At 36.0% G+C, this 22,406-nt stretch overlaps 2 protein-coding genes and 1 long non-coding RNA gene across 5 annotated transcripts in view; 2 read left to right on the top strand and 1 right to left on the bottom strand.

Moving 5' to 3' along the window:
• Positions 1-22,406, top strand: part of LOC149502331 (uncharacterized) — a 134,286-nt gene that overhangs the window by 12,746 nt on the left and 99,134 nt on the right. The window lies entirely within an intron of this gene.
• Positions 595-10,603, top strand: Abi (tyrosine kinase Abl). Of its 2 annotated transcripts, none has more exons than XM_028170259.2 (8): positions 595-1,319; positions 2,635-2,823; positions 3,536-3,660; positions 4,211-4,286; positions 5,313-5,380; positions 7,332-7,457; positions 8,824-8,932; positions 9,513-10,603. In XM_028170259.2, exons 1-8 carry the CDS (start codon positions 887-889, stop codon positions 9,674-9,676), a joined length of 1,290 nt encoding a protein of 429 aa, XP_028026060.2. In that variant the 5' UTR covers positions 595-886; the 3' UTR covers positions 9,677-10,603. The 2 variants fall into 2 exon arrangements, with proteins under 2 accessions (XP_028026060.2, XP_028026061.2); XM_028170260.2 differs by having other exon boundaries at positions 598-1,319; positions 8,836-8,932.
• On the bottom strand, positions 10,591-21,215 carry LOC114239843 (cell division cycle and apoptosis regulator protein 1). Of its 2 annotated transcripts, none has more exons than XM_028170258.2 (15): positions 20,445-21,215; positions 19,569-19,717; positions 18,652-18,877; positions 18,069-18,367; positions 17,479-17,743; positions 17,068-17,209; positions 16,698-16,987; positions 15,899-16,069; positions 15,534-15,806; positions 14,945-15,180; positions 14,323-14,425; positions 14,085-14,205; positions 12,537-12,772; positions 11,821-11,936; positions 10,591-11,682 (listed from the first exon to the last, which is right to left on the bottom strand). In XM_028170258.2, exons 1-15 carry the CDS (start codon positions 21,087-21,089, stop codon positions 11,490-11,492), a joined length of 3,465 nt encoding a protein of 1,154 aa, XP_028026059.2. In that variant the 5' UTR covers positions 21,090-21,215; the 3' UTR covers positions 10,591-11,489. The 2 variants fall into 2 exon arrangements, with proteins under 2 accessions (XP_028026059.2, XP_089585917.1); XM_089729791.1 differs by having other exon boundaries at positions 17,380-17,743; positions 20,445-21,214.

The following is a 22,406-nucleotide window of genomic DNA, read 5'->3' as shown; positions in this document are numbered from 1 at the left end:
TTAGTGTATAATCTATGGTTGGTAACCTGGGGCTATTTCAACTACGCGACGACTGGTAGGTGAACTCATGGGTTCAACCTGGAAGGACTTCCTAACACTAGTCCTAGGCAAAGCAGTGCTTCGCTGAATCTACCGCCAGAGCGCTCAGGCTTAAGAAAAGACAAGGTAAACTTGTCTTTATGGTGTAACGCAAATTGTGTGAATTTGTTGTGTAAGCCGCATTTATGTATTCATGGATTCGTTTTGGCTAAAAAACTTGGTAAGTTTCTATTAAAACAAAAAATTCTGAATTGCAGGAACGGTGAGAAGATCTCAATAATTGCTTTACCTTCAAATTGGTTACAAAGTATGTGTAAGCTAATCACTAGCTTTATCTTGAAATAACTGATTACCAAAACATTTGATTACCCAATGAAAACAATCGTCAACGTGAATTGTCTATCTTTAAAATAGATATTGCCCAATCTGATATTGTGTGGTGGAATTTATGCATTTGGATCTGCCGACCTTTTATTAAATGAGTTAAAAATTAGACGGATTTGTGATGCTTTCGCTTTTTGTAATTTAGAAAATGCAACCTTTAATAGACATTACTGACAGTGGCAGATATGTCAAAGAGGTTTTGACATTTTGACATACAAAAATTAGGGTGTGTTTGTACCGTACATTTAATTTTCTTTTAATGGGCACATAGTTTAATAATAATTGGTTTACCACTAATTAATTTGTGTGTTTTATCAATTTTGATATGTTTCATGATCACTCAATAACATAATTGGCACAAAACGGTCCATTTGGATATTAGTCAGATAAAAAGTTGTTTAAAACAATCTCTACAATACTTTAAAATTTTGGGTAATATTAACAAGGTTTCACAGCAGGAAATATGGCTGAGCTAGCAGCATTATTACAGACTGAAATTCCCGAGGGACGAAATCATCTCACCGATAGCCACACAAATCTTGAAAGGGTGGCAGATTACTGTGAGGCCAATTATTTTCAATCTGAAAATAAACGTCTCGCTTTGGAAAGTACAAAAAACTACACCACCCAATCGTTGGCTAGTGTTGCATACCAGATTAATACTTTAGCATACAATTTCCTACAACTGCTGGAACTGCAGACCATGCAATTGGCTGAGATGGAAGGCCAGATGAATCACATAGCCCAAACGGTCGCCATACACAAAGAAAAAGTAGCACGTCGTGAGATTGGAGTTCTTACAGCAAATAAAGTCACCAATAGGCAGTATAAGATCATTGCACCAGCAAACCCTGAGAAGCCAATAAAATATGTGAGAAAAAGCATTGATTACACAGGTATTTCATATTCTACACTTTGAATTACAAAAACCTTTTTATGAAATAGTTCCAATATCTATTTTCCCTATCCCTGGTAACCTCGAAGGGTAAAAGATAGGTTCAGTTTCACTGGCTTGGTAAGTAGGCATACAGGGCTAGCTTGTGAGTTTTCTAACACTTACTTTAGCAAGAGAAATGCTTTCCTCCAGCAGCCATTTTATTAGTATCGCAAGCCACTGAAAAAAAAACATTGATGGTATATAGAATGATGGTGTACATAATGTCCTGCTGAAGATTAAGAGAATCTATTAGATACAGGCCCCGCAAGACTGGCTATTATGGCCAACCTACAGGGTGGTCTATCTACAGCAGTGGCTGATGATGAAAATTATGACAAAATAATTTACATGTCTGCAGTACTTAACCCACAACAGTCTTAATGCTGCATGGTTACATAATAAACTTATCTGATTAAATTGTTTCATATTTTGTCAACAAGGTTGATGTGCACATTCCTCTTTAATTTTTAACAGGATTTTCTATTTAGAAACTACAATTACTATACTGTAAGAAAAATGCTGTTGGTTAAGTAAAAACCCTAAGCTTATTAGTCTATTAATTATTTACCTAATTTATTATCTGTACATAAATAATTGAAAAGTAATTACATTTAATATTGTTTAAGTCTTTGAAATGCTCTGTAGACAGAGGTCACGGTTTTTCTTGAATGCCCTGCCACTTCTTAGCTCTATACAGCATTTTGATGTGGCAGGGGAGTTACCCCTGTTTGACACTTTTAACATCACAAGAAAGATCTTTTGAAATGAAAAAAGGGACTGCAAAGTGTCAGGCAAAAATTTGTTTGGCTCTCTGAAACAGTAAAAGTAAAATTAATTTTTAATCCAAGTACAAGTCGACTTGTACTCTAAGACAATAAGAGTTCTTATTTGGAAGCTTTATTTTTTCCTACCTAAGCTGATAGCCTTGAGAGGCTATATCAGCGGAACCTTAACTATTAGGTGAGCTCACGGGGCTCAAACCTGACGAAGTTGCTAACACGAACCCTAGCAAGAACCGTGCTTTGCAGAATCTACCACCGGATCGGAAACGCGACCTACTGTGAAGATCCGGCGAGAAACTCAGTGAGTTGTGTCTGAGGGTTAATTTACTCATCGAGCCCTTCGTCGCAAGCGACGGGTTCGACGAGAACAGTGACCATTTGGAAGCCCTGCATGTTCTCTATATTGAAAGTAAACTCACTTGGTGTGACTTATTTACCCTATTATAACTAAATAATATTAGTTGTTATATTACAAGCAATATTTTATTCTAGCTTTGGATGACATTGGGCATGGTGCTCACTGGAGTAGTGGGGCAACTGGAACACCGCGTGGGCGTCGCTCGAGCTCTGCGCCCGGGGTGGCTCCTCTACCGGCTCCAACAACCAAGCCTCCAACGCCACCTGCGGCTGTCAGGTCCTCATCAGCTGCCAACACTGGAACGCTTGGACGTGGAACATTAGGTAAAGGATCAAAAAGGCCGGTTTTTTGCACATAGTAAAAATTTACAGGACCTAGGTCTAGTAGCCTTTGACTTTAGGTTTCTTAGGTTAAATTTGGAAATACATTTCCTATATCAAGAATAATCAGGTACACAACTCTGCAATTTCTGAGCATGTTTCAGGGACAGTGTCATGAACTATTTCATAACATTCTAATAAAAAATTCACTAAAGAAAAACTAAACTCCATATGAGTCGTCTATTATCAAAGGTGGCAATCTGTGCATTGGGACAAAAAAAATTTATTGATATGTCAATACAGATTGATTTGAATATAATCGTCTCCTTCAAAGAATACGGTTCAAAACCTGCATTAAATAAAGGTTAATAGTTAACCTGTTATTTATCTAAGATGTCGTTCCGAAGAGTTTTGTGACTGCCAATGGAATACAAAGTCAATAATTCGTTTTTCTGATTTACCAATCATTGTCCAAAAGTCAGATTGGCGGCTTTGATACTAGTCGACTCATATATAGTACTAAAGTTATTTAAATGAGATAATGCCCAAATTTCGATATTTTGTCGGCGGTCGGCATTATAGTGCCTTCATACCCATACAGATGACTGCTTTGCAGATCGGTTAGGGTGGTGCACGAGTAATGATTTAGTTGATGGTAAAATGCTATTACATATATTTATTATTTTCTAATTAAATTTATTTAAATTTTTTCCAGGAAAATCTTCACGAGAATACCGCACTCCTCCTGCAGTAGCACCTCCCCAAGTTCCGTCACATTATGCACCAAACTATCCACGTCGCCCGCCTGGCTACTCCACTTTGCCAGTTGCACAACCCCAAGTAAATATCAATTTACATCATATTTGACATAGAGTATATGTTCTGTATTTTGTAAATACATATTTGTAAGTGAGTATAACATACTTACCAGAAGTTTGCCAGTGATCGAGGGTCGTGTGAGCCCACAAGGGTAGGTACTACTTCTCTACTTATTTATGCCATGAAGCAGTAATACCTTCCGGTTTGAAGGGTGGTGCAGCTGTTGTGTTATAGAACTGACACTTAGAAGCCATTTATCAAGGTGCTTGTTCACCTTTCTAAGCAATTATACAATAAAAAAATAAATGTTAATGTAATTAGGAGTAATTAACTCCAAAACTCAGATATACAAGTTGCAGATATACTTAGATAGGAGTTGTACCAAATATATAATATATAAATATTATAATTATCATTATTATCAATAATTATATGTACATATATTGTTTTATATATATATATATATAGTTCCAATCAATTTGTGCCCATAATAGTATGTTTGTTTGCTATATTGAATTTTGAATTTTATTTTGTTTTGTTCAGACTGTTATATCGTTTACTCTCATTACAGGTGGGCATGGTTCACCCAAACCAACATCAGACACCAACAAACTATTCTCAACAGGAACTGCATTCCAGTATGCCACGTAAGTTTTAATGTACCTGTTATGCTTAACTATTTATGTGGAAATCCATACTTATATCCATCCATAATATTAATGTAAATGTCATAATAATGGATACTCATGTTCTTATAGTTTTCGTAAATTGATACAAGGCGATAATTAGTGCCCCACAAGACAACGTCAGCATCAGCTGACGATGCTGAAAATTATTTCTGTAGTAGAAAAGTATTTCTGTATAGCTGTCTTGAAGAGTGGTAGACACCAATATGTATGGGACGTGAAATGGTTACCAAACCACATTTAGTGTAGTGCAATTAGTGTAAAATAAGGCTTACAATAGACAGTGTTAAATTGTCACGATCTTCATGCAAACATATCAAAAATACATAGTTCTCTTATACCTGCTATTTCATTACATACATGGGTGCCAATAAAACGTTACTTCGTTTTAAACAGTCTATGTATGTATACTAAAAGTATATTTTATTATTTTATGGTATAGAGGGGAGTGAGCTCATGGTTCACCTGGTGTTAAGTAGTTACTGGAGCTCAGAGAAATCATAACCTCATGTTTCCTTCCACCTTGAGACGTGAGATCGAAATTTCAATTACACGGTATAACAGCTTATATCTTAAATATGCTGTATATTTATATTAAGTGTTAAAAAGTTAATCTTAGTGTTAAAATCCGGTCACCGTACTCGCCGAACACGTCGCTTGCGACGAAGGGCTCGACGAGTAAATTAACCCACAGACACAGCCCACTGAGTTTCTCGCCGGATCTTCTCAGTGGGTCGTGTTTCCGATACGGTGGTAGATTCTGCGAAGCACTGCTCTTGCTAAGGCCAGTGTTAGCAACACACCCGGTTTGAGCCCCGTGAGGTCGCCTACACGTCAAGGAGAAGCTGAAATAGCCTTGAGGGCTATCAGCATAGGTAGGAAAAAGAAAAAAAAAGTGTTAAAAGTTTATTAATTAAGTACAAGTAAATTATTAAAAGTAAACTTGAACTACGTAGTACTAACATAAACTTTTTTATATTTCTGCAGCTCCACCATCACCTTTGATCGGTTCTGACGGTGAACACAGCCAGCATTCTATGAGTCTTCCGGGACAGGTAAGATTGTATATAGCATACACCTGTATTAATAGTCAAATAATAATGATACTTGGTCTAACCGTTCGATCTAGTGATGTGATTTTATCTTGATCTGTAGTGATGTTCAACTACGACATTCACGATAAAGCAATAATAATATATTTTTATGTAATAAAATCAAATACAGAATATTTGCGTTATCAATAGTCGTAAACCGTATTCTGTACCTAAACAAGTTGGTATTACTACCTAAATTGCGTTTGCGAATCGTTTTCGCTTTGCATTGGTAAGGCAGCCGTTAAATAACAAACTCGAGATCTCCAGACCTCACATTTGAGGGTAAGGCTTATATTATAATTTTTCGTGTTAAATAATACTATTGGACCCCGGTAGTCGAAATTCGACTTTATTTAATTGAAATTATTAGTTTGTATACTCGCCGGCACGTAAGTTGGCAAGGTTTTGGCGTAGTGGGGGTAAGGTCGCGCATAGTGCACTTAATGCAACAAAAAAATGGTCACTTTTATTGCCCGCATTATTCTATGGTTATTGCCATAATTTATTTTTAATCATGTCTGTTTAGAAGAAAGTTAAAGAAAAGATAGGAATTCGTGAAGTGTATTGGGTGTTATAAATAAAATATAATTGAAAGTTAAGAAGTTTATTTTAAAAAATATACTTAATATTCAAAATTATCTGTCGCCATCGTCACTATCATTTTCTAATAGTGCTACCCCTTGCATTAAATTTATGGTAGCACCTGAGCTAGTGGAAGGAGTTGGCTCCTCATCCTCGACATAACTCTCGTCGCTGTCGCCACTGGTGTAAATAATAAAGCGTTCAGTGACTGAATCGACTATATATATGGTCACTTTGGATGTAGTCAGCCTCAATTTTTTTTACCTTCCCGCATAATTACACACCATAAACCATTTTTCTGGCATGTCTGCGTAAAATGGTATTAGGTTTTTTATTTTATTGCTTAGATGGGTGGACGAGCTCACAGCCCACCTGGTGGTGTTAAGTGGTCACTGGAGCCCATAGACATACACAACGTAAATGCGCCACCCATCTTGAGATATAAGTTCTAAGGTCTCAAGTATAGTTACAACGGCTGCCCCACCCTTGGAACCGAAACGCATTACTGCTTCACGGCTGAAATAGGCGGGGTGGTGGTACATACCCGTGCGGACTCCCAAGAGGTCCTACCACCAGTGATTACGCAAATTATAATTTTGCGGGTTTGATTTTTATTACACGATCCTATTCCTTCACCGTGGAAGTCAATCGTGAACATTTGTTGAGTACGTATTTCATTAGAAAAATTAGTACCCGCCTGCGGGATTCGAACACCGGTGCTTCGCTTCATACGAATGCACCGGACGTCTTATCCTTTAGGCCACGACGACCTCGAAAGGTCCTGGCATTGCAATCAAATTTAAAACAATAACACTCGTAACAAAACTAAATTTAAAAAAATAACAATAATAACAACTCGTTACAAAAATTCAATATAAACAAAGAGTACAACTTTAGTACACGCAAGTGTAATCGGGAGCGAACGGAACGTAGACGCCGTGCGAGAGGCAAGGGTCGACTGACGCACCAATCGCGCGCTCGGAACGATGTTACGCTTTAGACAAATATTAATAAAGACAAACAATATTTACTCTATTCTTAATTTTACCACAGACTGTAAGCAATAAGAAAATTTTTACTATAAACAAATAGTATGCATGCGTGTGTGTGGCAAATACACGGTAGTGTGTGTAATGCTATTTTAATTGGTTTAATATATTTTATTATGCATAATTTAAAAAGAAAAAAATCTCTGTATTCTCTGTAAATGTGAGAAATTTCATACTCCTCCGTCCGCGTAATTTTCGTAAAAAGGGGTACAAAGTTTTTGCTTCACTAATTAAAGTTATTAATATTTAAATAATATAAATCTGTTGTAATATATCATCAGCGTGGCTCATCGTCGTCTGCTGGAGGCGGGTCGGTCCGCGGCGGCAGTGTGTCCCCGCCCTTACCGCCTCCGCCCATGGAGGATGAACTCGCCCACGATGCTTTTGGCAGACCGCACCATGCCAACGTGAGTAATTAGTCTTTTAGGAGTTAACCACAAAAGGAAGATCTTACACCGAGCGGGTAAAATGGCTCGGTGAATCGACGGTCCGAATTTTGTTCGGAACTTGTACATACTATATTACATTTTTTTTTATTGCTCAGATGGGTGAATGAGCTCACAGCCCACCTGGTGTTAAGTGGTTACTGGAGCCCATAGACATCTATAACGTAAATGCGCCACCCACCTTGAGATATAAGTTCTAAGGTCTCAAATATAGTTACAACGGCTACCCCACCCTTCAAACCGAAACGCATTATACTGCTTCACGGCAGAAATAGGCAGGGTGGTGGTGGTTACATGTTAGCTTATCTCGAAAATTTCGCTAACGAGGTTGAGACGTCTGTAAAATATCTTGTGAACTATAATGGTTACCGCCACAGTCTCAATAACATTTACTTATTACATACATATTTACATTTATTTAATAGTGTGATTTATTGTCAAATTACATAAAATGTATCAAATAACTATGTTTACTTTTTGTTTAATTACGCTTTAAAGATTTTTAAATATCAATTCGGATTAAAATATCTTATGAGTAATGTTTGAATGTGAAGTGGTTTTGCTAATAGACAATAATAGCGTCTAAAATAATCAGATTTGCTCAGAAGTGAATGCCCGCAATCCAACTCCAGACATGAGATCGAAGTCTCTTATAGAGGTTAACGGCTCTTCCATCTTACAACCGCTCACAATCACTACGCGCCATAAATAGATAGGGTACACCTAGCACCTTACCGATTAACCCACGATGACTTAAGCTAAGCTGATAACATGAGTTTTAATACTTAAATTAATAACGATTAAAAAAAATTCCTTCGTTTGTAGTTTATTTCATGTACATATGTGAACGGTCGATTAGTTCTTGGTCCTCTATATCAGGGGCTCCATATTTTGCCTACTGCCCACTTTGAGAATAAATTATTTTTTAGTGCACCCATTTTTTCACCTACTTAAAACCACTATAGCGAGAGCTCAGTCGGTGCCCAAGAGTCCTCCTAGATGAAATTACAAACCGTTTCCCAAGCCTCTAAACGACGCCCCCATTTTTTTTCTAGATCTCTTACCGCCCCCCGTTAGGCCTGCAGCATCCACGAGGGGGCATTATCGCCCACTTTGGGAAAGGCCGCTCTATATCGTGTATGTCTTTAAAAAGGCATTGAAAAGAGTTCCAACTGCCAGCCACATTTGTTCTCGTTCCATTCCTGTCAAGTCTCTCTCTTAGTTTATGTAATTCGATCTCCAGTAATTGTCGATCGTATGTCCTGTCAAAGAGGTTGCACGCCACGACACTCCGAAGACAAGTTCTAATAATGAATTGGCGAAACAGTTTTCATTGCAGAACAAAATGGGATCACAGTACACGTCGGCCGTACCCGCTATTGTACCCGACGAAGAAGATCTGCCAGGTTGGGTGCCAAAGAATTACATAGAAAAAGGTACGTTAGTAACTCAGGCATACTAATTTGTGTGCTTTGATGAAGCTAGTTATGTGAAAAGGAGAAAAATGCTACGATAAGAATGCCGCGAAAATCTTAGTCGTCTTTTTTTGTCAGGGAAGATTTTTGAGCTCTTGGAGAATCATAAGTTCACATGACGTCATGAAGCATGTATAAAACGGAGATATAAAAAGGGTCCACCAAAAACACATCAATGGCTATCTATAGTAAATAAATAAATAAAAAAAAATCCGGGACAAGAGACGCTCATTTCGCCCCAAAGTAGTATTCACTGTACCATGTATTTAAATAAATATACATATTACGTAGGTATTAAACATCCAAGGAGTAAACAAACTTGTTCATCACACGAACGTTTTTGTGATCTGGGAATCAAACCCATGACCCTCTGAACAATAGTCAGGGGTGCTATTGACCATATCAGTCGGTACCGTCACATGTCAATGATTTTTATAGGAGTCGTATATTAAATTTTTATTTTACACTATCATTAACTTTTATGACATGAAAAAGCTTATAATCTTGTACATGTTTTGAAGTTCAACTTTTTTTTTTTCAGTTGTGGCGATCTACGATTATTATGCTGACAAGGAAGACGAACTGTCCTTTCAAGAAAGTGCAGTTATCTATGTCCTAAAGAAGAATGACGACGGCTGGTGGGAGGGGGTCATGGACGGAGTCACTGGGTTGTTCCCCGGGAACTATGTGGAACCCTGTGTTTAGGCAAAAAGTAAATGTTTATAAACTAACTCAAAAACCAATCAAGCAAATTTAATAAAATTTAAACAAAAAAAATAAAATTCACTTTAGTGATAATTAAAGGAATCATTAAAATATAAGATCAGCTTAAAATAAAATCATTGAGTAATCATTGAGTATTCATAGACTAGAGCTTTGTAATAGGTTCTTTAGTGCGAGAAATTTATTCAGTTTTATGCCAATGCTTTATATTTTGCGTTTAAGGACAAGACTGGGATACTTTTTATTTTTCGTTCATTGAAGAAATTTGTTTAGGTCAACTCGTAAGGTCATTCAGATGTTTGTGCGTTTTTCAATTATTTTGTAATACATTTAAGAGCCACATCAAAATGCCGAAATCTACCTTAAGACACAAGGTCAGAGTCCTAATTCAATTGTACAAAGGTCCCACCTTTCAAACCGGACAGCATGATTGCTTCCTTATGGTCTAACAATACATCTTTTACTAACCGTATTGTTTAATTTAAGATATAATAATTTAAACTAGTAATAGTATTTTGAATATTTTAAAGCATAGAAGAGATATATATAAAAACCTTTAAATGTTTAATTATTTAAAAAAAAAAAAGGTTTATAAGTGTTTGTAATTAGGGTACACTATGGTCACTACAGTAATAAAACTTTGGTTAACCGCAATGTTTAATGAAAATTAGCATTTAGTTACACATGGAAACAAGATTTATTTTATGTTTTAAAGTAAATTTCTGAGAAATCAGAACACTAAAATGTAGGCTTTTATTATTAATCAAATATTTGAAATGTAATGTTATTACTTTTAATAAGATACTGTAATTATATTATTTCATGGCTGATTTGAAGTAACATTGTATTTACAACTTAAGTCCTAAATACCAATTTGCATTTTATTAAATAAAACATTTTATTGTGTCATTTTGAATCTTATTTATTTTAAACTTCTTAAAATCTAGTGAAGGCATTTAAATTATCCGTTTCGCCCAACGTTACATAAACCTTAACTCGATCTATTCTTATCGCAGGGGCCGGCTAGCACAGGTTACTCAGAACAAATGTGAAAACTTGTGACCATTGACAGTATACAAGTAAACTTATAGACCTTATGGACTTTAATAGTGTTTGAAAACTTGTTCAATTAGTTTATATAGTTATTTTACTTTTAACTCAAATTTAAGTTTAGGCTATATTTTGGTTTTTAAGTAACTTGAGAAGATTCAGCATCTTAAATACTTCCGTAACAGGTGTTTCCTGAGTCATCTATATACAAAAGTCATCTATTTATGACTGAAATTTAATAATTCACCCCTTTAATATTGACTGAAAAAAAAAACAATACTAATAGATATAAAAAACCGCATGTTTTGGTAACATGCAAGTGACCGTAATTAAGTAATTAGAAAATATATCTGGCACAAAGATCATGAGGTCTCCTTTGCATTGGAATATCTATATATTTATGGTATATCGTGCGTCGTCCTTTATAGGGCGGGACATGCGATTGCTTCGTGACTAATAATCCGAAAGTTGCAGTATCAATCCGTATGGATACACCAATACAATCATCAAAAACGAACACAGATTGGTCCATTTTTAACTGAAATTATGACCGCTTGTATTCAAACATTAATTTGTTCATAATCCACAGCAAACACAGTGTTCATGTTTTTTTATTAAGATGTAATCATAAATTTAACCAGTCTCATGACGCTTTTTTAGATTGATCGTTATGAGGATTGTAGAGTGTGAAGTGATACATTATCCAAAATAGTCATAGCTCCGTATATATACCATGTATCAAAATTTATTCTTTGTCATCAATTTCCATATTATCACTGGAAGCAATATCTTCTTTTACTTCAGCATTTTTCTGTTGTGATTCATCTGTGGCGATATTGTCAATATTAATACAAGTCTCTTCATCATTTCGGTTTTCTGTCTTTTCTTCTATGGTTTCTTTTGCTTTTTCTGTCTTCTCTTTTTGGTTTCTTTGATCCCTGATAGAAAAAAAAACGTTGTAACTCATATTCAATCACAAAATGAGATTTAAAATAGTACTACATATTTATTTAATTGATGTTCTTGAAATTTTTATGTTAATCACAAACTCACTGAGAAGTTCTTTATTTACTTACTTTGAAGGACCATTGACAATTTCGATGACGTCATCATCTTCATACTTGATATTAATTACCGCTTCCACTTTAGACTGTATGCTCTTCAATGTTGAATGAAATATTTTTGAACTGGCCTGTAGCAAACAATATTACTGCATTTATTTGGAATGGTTTGTTGGGTTGATTAGTTTCAATAAAGGTTTTTTTTTGCTTGCAAGTGCGACTGCTTCGCAGCAGAAATCTCAGGATGGCGGTATCCGACCGAGTCCACAATACCCCTAACAATTAATATATGATAAAAGTATGGTTTGGTAAATTACATTAGCAGTAATTTTGTCGTTTAGTTACCTAACTGCTGTTCACAATTTAATTTTACGAATCAGAGATTAGTCACTACCTGGGTGGACGAGCTCACAGCCCACCTGGTGTTAAGTGTTTACTGGAGCCCATAGACATCTACAACGTGAATGCGCCACCCACCTTGACATACAAGTTCTAAGGTCTCAAGTATAGTTACAACGGCTGCCCCACCCTTTAAACCGAAACGCATTACTGGTTCACGGCAGAAATAGGCAGGGTAGTAGTACCTACCCGGGCGGACTCACAAGAGGTCCTACCATCAGTAATATATTCCTCAGTCATATTCCTTTGTCCGCGCAATTTTCGTAAAAAGGGGTACAAAGTTTTTGCTTCACGTATACATCTATATAGATAACATGTGCATTGTGCATTACTGTGAGTGTGGTGACACGGGCCCGTGCGGCGGCGAGGCTGGCGGTGAGGTCGGAGAGCTGGTCCTGCGCGCCGCGCTGTGCTTGCTGCGTGCTGAGTGCGGCGCGCCGGGCCGCCGCCAGCGCGCTGCGGGTCGACTCCAGCGCTCGCTCCAGCGCCGCGCGCTCCGCCGCCCAGCGGGACGTGCTGCTCACCAGAGCACCCACGTCCACTACGCGGTTCTTGTAGCTCACGATACCTAGAACCACAAGTACATATTGGGGTTATCGATATTGTAGTCCTCTTCGGTAGTAGACAACCTTTAAAATAAAAATAAAACATTTTAGACAAAACTAAATCTAATCATTTTAGAGATAAGTGAAACTTTTATTACATCGTCTCAAACTTTTTCGTCTGTGTGTTGCATGTCGCGTGACGGTCGGCCGCGTAGTTGGGACAAAGTGAAAGGCGCTCGTCAGAGCAGCCAAGGCCAATATGGAGGCGCCTATAGTTCGCAGCAGCTGACCGTGGATAAACTATTAAGGCGAATTTACATTACGAAATTAGTGGCATGAAATTAATTTCGTGACATTAGTTTTATCGACAGTTTCACGTGTAATTTAATACTTTCGTAATGCATGCATTAATTTCATGCATGCAAATTAGTTTCGTGCCCTGCGCGATTTTTTGGTGAAACTAATGTCATGCAACTAATTTCATAGTGTAGACGCGACGTGAAACTAATGTCGTGAAAGGGCCTGCGCCGCGCGGACGTGTGTATTGTTAGTCCGGACGCGCTTCAAGCCTTGAAAATGGCAAACCAACGATGGAGTACAGAAAAAAAATACAATTCATTAATGAATATCAGCGACAAGAGTCTCTGGGACCCGAAACACCTACAATATAAAAATAGGCATGCCCGAGATGCGGCCTACAAAATAATTATGGAAGCCATGGAGATGCAATATGTCAAAGAAGCATATACCTATTATATAAGCATTTCTTGAGCTACATTGAATATAGCAAAATATAGCTTTGATGCTGGCGGCGCCATGGTTACTGCGATACTGTGGATTTCGCGACACTAATTTTTTAACGAAATTACTTTCGCATGTATCGAAACTACTTTCGTGCAACTGAGTTCAACATGCATGACACTAATTTCGTAATGTAAACTCCGCATTACTCATTTGTGCCAGTGCTTCACGCTATTTTGTTTGTTTTTGTCAGTGTTTAATGTAAATGTTGTTTGTCAGAATTAAATGTCTATAGTGTGAAAAAAAGTTTTACTTTTACCTGTTTTAAATATATTTACGTACTGTAATATCTATTTTCATTGATATATATACATATTTCTTTTCACTCCATATCCCTTTTCTGAAGCGATGTTGATAAAGTTGCCAGTTATGGCTTGCCCTGAAGTTCGTTAGCTGTTGGGCTCAGTAAGCGTTGACTACGTAAAAATGGTACATAGTAAAGCCTTTCTCCATTTCACAACATGTTACATAGTCTAAATTTCATTTATACTCATATTTAAGTAAAATAGTATTGTGAACTGCAGCTATTTTTACCAGAGTCAGAAATATCGATCGTCTTCTTAGAGCCATCTTCTTCATCTACTTCATTAGAATCTTTGAAAACAGGCAGCAAGAGACGGTTACCAGCTGCAATAGTTTCTTCCAACTCTGTGATCTTGATAACAAAATATGCGAAGTTTAATATTGTTTTGTAGCTTAAATATCTTTCAAAGTGACATAAGCCAAATTCTTACAATACTTTATTGTAATTTTGTCAAAAAGCTTTACTTACATGTGATGGTACATCATCAGAACTCACTGTTGTTTCTAGAGGCAGATCTTGTATTACCTCTGATGAGCCTGAAGACAGATCTTTGATAGCTCCTATTAAATACCTAAAATGAATTCTAATTTAAAGTAAACCTTTTAAAAGCTCACTCGCATCAGAATAATGGTATATTATTGGCTATTAATCGATTATACGACCTTGTATCGTTTGTGTGAAGTAACATTATTCTTTTCAATTATTATTAATACCTAAGCTGATTTGTAGCACCAAGTAACATAAAATTTGAAAAAATTATTAACGACGAATTTCTGACCCAATCACTAGTATTTACTTTTCAAGAATTAAATAAATAAATTACAGTTCGATTTTATTTTATTTATTTATTTATTTATTACACTTCCTGTAAAATTTACATTGGCGGACTTAATGCCTAAGGCATTCTCTACCAGTCAACCAAAGGTAGTGCAGAGTAAATAGTGGTAGGTGCAATGAAATTTATATTAAGTTACGAATACATATATACAAAATCACATATACATATACATACATACATATATACACACATACATACATATAATAGATTATACAGAATTAAGAGAATTAAGATACAGACTTTTTCACTTACTTGTAATTGAACAGTTCTTTGATGCAAACTTTTTCTAATATGGAGCGTATTTGTGATCGAGATAAGCGCAAACCGAGGCTCATGAATAAATTTTGTAGGTCTTTTTTGGTCATTGTTCCACCTCGAGCTGTATCAAAATACACAAGTGACAGAAGTAGATACGGATCTGGAGGTAACTCAACACCGCGACTGCGTCGGTTCGGGGAGCCAGTACCCTCATCATCGCTGTGAGAATCCTGAAAGTATTTTTATAGCTTTAATTTTTTTTTATTTTATTAATTTTTTTTATTGCTTTAGTGGGTGGAAGAGCTCACAGCCCACCTGGTGTTAAGTGGTTATTGGAGCCCATAGACATCTACAACGTAAATGCGCCACTCACCTTGAGATATAAGTTCTAAGGTCTCAAGTATAGTTATTAAATAAATAACGCTTCCTTTCTCTTCTTTCATTTCTACTTAAAAATAATAAGGGCTTTATATTAATAATTTACCAATAGGTGACTTATTCTTTCAATTGGAATAGTTTCATAATTTTCTTAACACAAATAAATAAAATTGTTCCATTTTAAATAAAACTTATTCAATCTTACTTTTACTTCTCGTTTCCGAGAATCTCGTTTGTCGTCACGCGATTCACGTTTCTCATCACGCCTGTCGTCTTTTCTATCTTTATCATCCTTTTTTTCATCTTTTTTTTCATCTTTTTTTTCCTCGGTTTTCTTTTCGTCCTTCTTCTCAGCTTTATCGGAACTCTTATCACTGATTTCCTCAGTTTTTTCTGGTAGTGTATATAGCGTTTTATAAATATAAAAACCGAAATCCCTCATTAACATTTCGTTGAAAAGCTCCGCGAATACAAATAGCTGTGAATTCACATAAACATACAATGCATTAAAATTTGTAGGGTATGAAACAAACGAAAAAAAAAAGTGGCACAAATCAGGAATTACTTTACCTCGAAGCTGTGTTCCTTGTTGTCGGTAACCCTGTAGTCTAGCATCCACGACAGGGTTGCAACATTGCAGCAGAATTTACCAGCTTTAGCGGTGGCTGACGGATGCACCAAAATGTGTGGTGAATTTGGTATTTCATAACGGGACTTAAGGTTTTGTTTTTCTTTTTCAATCTAAAAAATAATAAATACGCATATATTTGATTTAAAAGTTTTATATGGAAATTTAATTTTTTTACTATATCGAATGACCAAGTTACAACCCATATAGTGTTATTGGTTAAACAAGGCCCAAAAATATGAATGATGGCGTCGAAGTCGTATTACGTAACTCAAAGTAAATGATTACATTTATAATAAAATATATAATAAGACCAAAACTATAAAAACTTACGTTACAAAAACTATTACAGAAAGAAAATCTATATGCCTGTATCGGTTATCTATAATGGAACACATCATAATTGACAAATGCCTACATTTCGCTATCAACGTTTTCAAGATAAGTTTGCACTTATAAAAGTTCCGAACCGTCGGTCTAGCGAGAAACTTCATCTGCTCGGAAGATGTTTCCTGCATAAATTTTCAAAACGGTTCTAGCGCTTTTAGCGATAAGACTGCCTATTGTACAAATGCATCTATTGGTTGACTGTATTTTTAAATGTTTATTGTGTTTTGGTGTGCAATAAAGTATATTCTCTCTCTCTCTCTCTTCAGGTGATGTTATTATGCCCATTATAGGATGATATTTATGATCGCAATAATGCCCTTACGAAATATAAAAGGTACATTTTTTTCTTACTTTTTTCTTTTCTTCTTCTACTTCCTTATCTGTCTTCTTTATTTCTTTTTGTTCTCCCTCGTCTTTTTTAGAATTAGCTTGTGGTTCATTCTGCTTTTCGTCATTCGGTTTTTCATCTTCTATGTTGTCCCCTTTATTCTCTTCTTCCTCATTTTGTGACTGAATTGTGTTGTCTTCGTGACTATTGTTTTCTAAGTTCTCATCATCTTCTAGATCCATGACGTCCCCTCCATCTTCTTTGTCGGTTTTTGAAAGTTCCGACAAACGTGAAATTATTTGAGATCGTAATCCTGTAAGCGCCACAAACACTTTTAAGTCATGACAAACATTTTCATTACTCTGTATGATTTGATTAGTAAAATTTACACACCCTTAGATTTGTAATCACATTTTTTTAATTCTTCTCGCAATTGTTCTGCGTTCATTGCTTCAAGATCAAGTTTGATATCCTCGGCTTTATCCTCATCATTTTCGTCTATTGTTATTGTACCATCATCAACATTTGTTGCTTCCTGAAAATTTTCAATTACCGTTATTATATTGAAAATCGGAACTAATTTTACGTGATTTGCAATGAGAAGCTTAATGAAAATCGAATGGCAAATTAGTTCGATGATTCTATAGATAAACGATTTGAAAGGGTTTACAATGATACTAGTAATATAAAAATCAGCGTCTTCACTTGAACAGGAAAATTGAAGTCAGCAGTGGAGGAGGCAATCGTCGATATAAGAGGTCCTCGCGCAGCCGGAAACGTAACTAAACAAAACTGGGAACAAACAATTTCGCAATTTTCTGCATCGGCCGCAGTTTCCGCCTCCGCAGTAGTCGCCGCAGACGGCTGCTTCTTGTCTACAGTCGAGCTGGCGCCGTCAAGTTTCCTGATGGCCGCATCGCACGCCGCCTTATACTGGTCCTGAACGCTGCTCCACTCGATACGCGAAGGCTGTGCAGACCACACGTCTGGCAGGAACAACACCACACACTCGAGCCGCGACTTGTTGCCGCTGCCCTCGCGCCAGTAGTAAAACTCCACCATTCGGTACCTGCATGGTAATACAAATGTAGTAGCATACTCACAAGTTGACAGCCGACCGACTGCACGCATGGACACAACACATCCGCAACGAGAGTGTTTAATAGGGATCTATTCGTTGGTGTAGGTGGGTACGTCTGCATCTGTTCAGCTTGTGTATAAACACCTCCATACTCTCAAAATGGAATGTGTGCGGTACCATGACGAATTTCAGGAACAACAAGAGACAGAAGCTATTTCTTTGTATACATAATTATTTAGCATTAGAAATTCTTTGCCACAAAGAAAAAACTTCTTACTCAAGGGTTTCATATACAACCTCATTAGAAACTCACCACTGTGTACAAGAAGATAAATCGATGCCTGTTAATGCTTTACATGTTCGTATTGCTGTTTTAACCAATACTTTTGGGTCTGTTTGGGGATTTTCACCGTCTAATGAAGGACTCCATGGTCCCCCAATTGCAAAATTTTCGCCACCTTTCCCTTTTTGTCCCACTAAGAATTTTATAAGGCGTGTAGGATGCAGTGCAGTCTTATTGTTTGGGCGTTTATCTTTTTCTTCTTTCTCTAATTTTGTAAGTCCACACTTTTGGTACAATGCCTCTAACGTCGGCATACTCATTAGCATTACCTATGACAAGTAAACAAATTTCTTTACAAATACAAAGTTAGCAACCTGTCACAGTTACACAATGTTAGCAATCTGATAGAGTGAGAAAAATGAAATCGAACTTGAACACACGAGAAAAATTTTTTGTTTGTTTTTTATTGCTCTAGTAGGCAGACGACCCAACCGATGGTGAGTGGTTACCATCGCTCATGGACGTCAGCAATACCAGGGACATAGTCAATCTGCTGCCTACCTTTAAACTTGTTTGTGAAAAATAAAAAAAATACATTTTAAAAAGTACAAACCTTAGCTGAAAATCTATAATCTGCATCAGGAGGTTCCAATACTGTGTCATTTTTATTTGGATTCTCAATTTCTTTACTCATAATATGGTAGCTACAAGAGTTGTTGAGAGACAGTGGTGTAGAAGGAGGAAATGTCTCTCCCCACCTCACACAGGCAGAAAAGAAATCAGATGGTATATATAAGTTTGTGTATCTTTGAGACAATGCAGGGACATCAACTTTTTGTCTGTAACAATAATTATATTGTTTTGTTAAGAGCACCAAACATGATAGTGTTAACCCTATGCACCAGAGGTTGTTTGTTCGTTACCTCTTATTTTGTGAGCGAGAGTCACCTCTCGAGTGTAAAGGGTTAATAATGATACCGAATAATGTTAGTGAATTTTCACAAGTATCATCACATAATCTCAAAGAAGCCGCTGGCGCTTTTTTCACGTACTGGGTTTAAATCCAATGTCGGAATTCAATTATGCTAAATAAATACTTTCTTACCAAATTCACAAAGTATTTCAACAATGAAAGGATAACATGATGCTTTTAAAAATATAGTGCTAAATTGAGTCCATTTATAAAACATAATAATATAAACATACAAACATAAATAGCTAAATTGTTATCTTTATCTATTTATGGAAGAATGAAATAAATCTAAATAACCTTCTAATCTAATAAAAAGTCCTTTTATAAGTAAGGAAATTTCACTTTTTTATTGCCAAGACTAGCATAGAGCTCACTTTATGTTAAGTAGCCATTGATCATGGATATTCACAATGCCAGCAGTCAAGCTACTGCCCAGTAAACTTGCACAGTATTGTTACTTAAGCCATGGGAGTAAAGAATAAAACATTGTAGATTAAATCAATCTATGAGAGTTTATATATTTGTGCACAAAGCGGTTAGAGAAAAATCATACTTACATATCTAATGGTATGCGGGGAACTCTCACAGAATACTTAATTGGTGATGGTTGTCTTACAACTGATCGTTTAGGAGGAGGTGAATCTCTACGAGCACGGCTGTCACGTCTATCTCTAGACCTAGTTCTGCTTCTTGTTCTGGATCTTTTCTGAAAGCAAATTACAAAATATAATACATATCTAATACAAAAATATTATTTATAAACTATCTATTGAGTTTGATCAACTCATTTCTGATTCCAAAAAGTTCAAACAAATGTGAATTTATACCACTCTATTGGTTACTCTACTCCAGTACTAAAGGGAAATAGATGATAATTTGTTACTTTAATATTTTGATTGTGAAAGTAAATTAAAAGAAAGAGAACAAAAAATAAAATCCTGCTAAAACATAATGGTGACGACCCTCAGCAGCGAGGAAACGATGTGAGGAGGATTTGCATATATTTCAATTTCACATTGCCTTAATGTAGTGACGTTTGTCTCAATTTCTAACCTTTTCTATGTTTATTACTGGTACTGAAGTATCTTTACTCACTGATGATAGGATGTCTCATGAGCCTTTACAGGTAGTTTAATATAGTACATTCATAGGTTGTATAGTAACCACAATGGCTACTTATACCTTGAAGCAGTGCATTCTGGTTTGATCAAGAATTTGGAATAGCCATTTTCTACACAATTGAGAAATAGATCTCGTTTCAAGATATTGATGTTGATATCTAGAGGCTACAGTAAAAATATAACACCAGGTAGGTCGTGAGCTTGTTTACACATCTATGGAACAAATGTTTCATTCTAATCTGGTTTTTTTTTTATGTTGTTAAATTTATTTATGAAAATGTACAACTATAAAGTGTTGACATGCAAACATACTCTGTCATCTCTTCTTGTGGGACGCTCATCACGTCTTGATGGAGGCGCTTTCCTTGCGACTGATGGTGGTGGTACTGCATTATAAGAGTTACTTTTGGTAGGCGGCGGTTTTTGACAAGCTCCCGCTTTAGGCAGGACCTGCACACGAGTAGCATTCCATTTGAATGGCATGTTAGGATTGAATGTTGCTTCTACGAGTACTCGGTCATTAATTTTGGGTATAATACCCTTTGCACATACTGAGGTTTGGTAAAACACATCATGATCCACAAAACCGAAATCATTGTGAGTTTTAGTTATTGTGCCAGTGAATACACGTTGTTCAGTTGTTGATGATTGGTTATTTTGTGCATTTTGATAGATACCGGGGTTTAATGCACGCGGCGTTGGATATGCCACAACATTACCGGGAAACATTTGACCTTGAGCCATTTGATTCATTGGCATTTGTCCTGTCATTTGCATTGCCATACCACCTTGGGCTTGCATAGGATTAAACATTGCTTGAGTCTGTTGAAAGGGCATCATGCTTTGTTGTGTCATCATGGCGTTGGGATCCATTATTTGAGGGTTTATTCCCGTCATGTTTGTATTCACATTTGATCGAGCCCATGGAGGATTTTTAGATCCACTTCCAGATTGCATATTTCTATGAATTTTAGCCGCAATATTAAAGCCACTGCGTTCGAAAAAATCAACACTTTATGGTTATTGGTTTAAGATTCGTTAAACACAACCAATAGACAAACTTCAACTATATTTAACTATAGACTATAGACTTCGTGTTTGTTTACATCTTTATGTTACAAAAACTTAACCATACAGCCAAATTTTGTAAAAAAAGGAATATTTGTTGTTTTCCTAAGGAATAGATAAAGACTAGGTACAACCGATTTTTAAAAGATTAAATTACACTTAAATTAATTTTCGGGCAGTTTAAATACTTTCAAATAACTACAATAATTAAAAGTTACTCTCGTTGGTTTAGGACATAGCCCTAACCGTGACCTTTCAATGAATGGTGCCTTGATTGAAATGTTCTAGCTAGAAAAGTGTGCCAATTTATAAGTGAATTTTAATTATGATAGCCGTGTGCGTCTGCTTGAAATGCATTAAGGACAGTTAATTGTAGCCCGATGCACATTTGGTCAGTCCGGCGTATTAAGCTTTTGTGGAGCTTTTGGGGAAATGTCTAGAAGTACATTTTCAACACTTTGATACTCCATAAATAAACAACAAGAAGAAATTTAACATTAGGACAAAAAAAAAATCTATTACATGAAACACTACGTGACCTGATTTTGGGCGTTCTCATTTCCTTGAACAATATATTTTGCTTTCGTATCGATTTTTTTTAGATTTCCTCCACTACTTTAATCATATTTTTAATACGATACGTAGATGGCCATCTTTTTCTGACACAGATATAAAATGTTTTATAATTCCTTTCTAATACTAGAGCATGGAGAAATGATTAAAACAAAGCGGATAGAGAGTTACAAAACTTAAAATGGATCTATAAGTACTTGTATAATGCTATTAAAGCAATTAGGTTTTATCTATCACCTCTTCCATTTTAATATCACAGAATATTTAATAAAGATTGTCGCGAAAGTTAAAACACAGTGAATATTATTGAATACTACCAATTTAAATGTGATATTATTGTTTTTTTTATTTGTTACAGTGTTGGTGGCCAACTGTGTAGATTACTACGTAAAAATCTTTAAAAATTACTCCAAAAAATGTTTAAAAAACATCTTAATTAAACGGACTTTTTGCCGGGAACGCGAGGAGCTGCTAAAATATATTGTGAGTAACATAGAGTAGGTAATATAAAAAATGCGAAAAAAAAATTCTTTTGAAACAATCGATAGTAACTTGTGATGTAAGGGTAAAAAATGCCTATAAAATCATTGCGAATTTTCTGATATGAATGGATACAGTGCGGCGGTATTGCAA

The sequence above is a fragment of the Bombyx mandarina genome, chromosome 09, assembly GCF_030267445.1.
Source record: "Bombyx mandarina strain Sakado chromosome 09, ASM3026744v2".
Lineage (NCBI taxonomy): Eukaryota > Metazoa > Arthropoda > Insecta > Lepidoptera > Bombycidae > Bombyx > Bombyx mandarina.
This window is presented reverse-complemented; position numbering and strand designations above follow the sequence as displayed.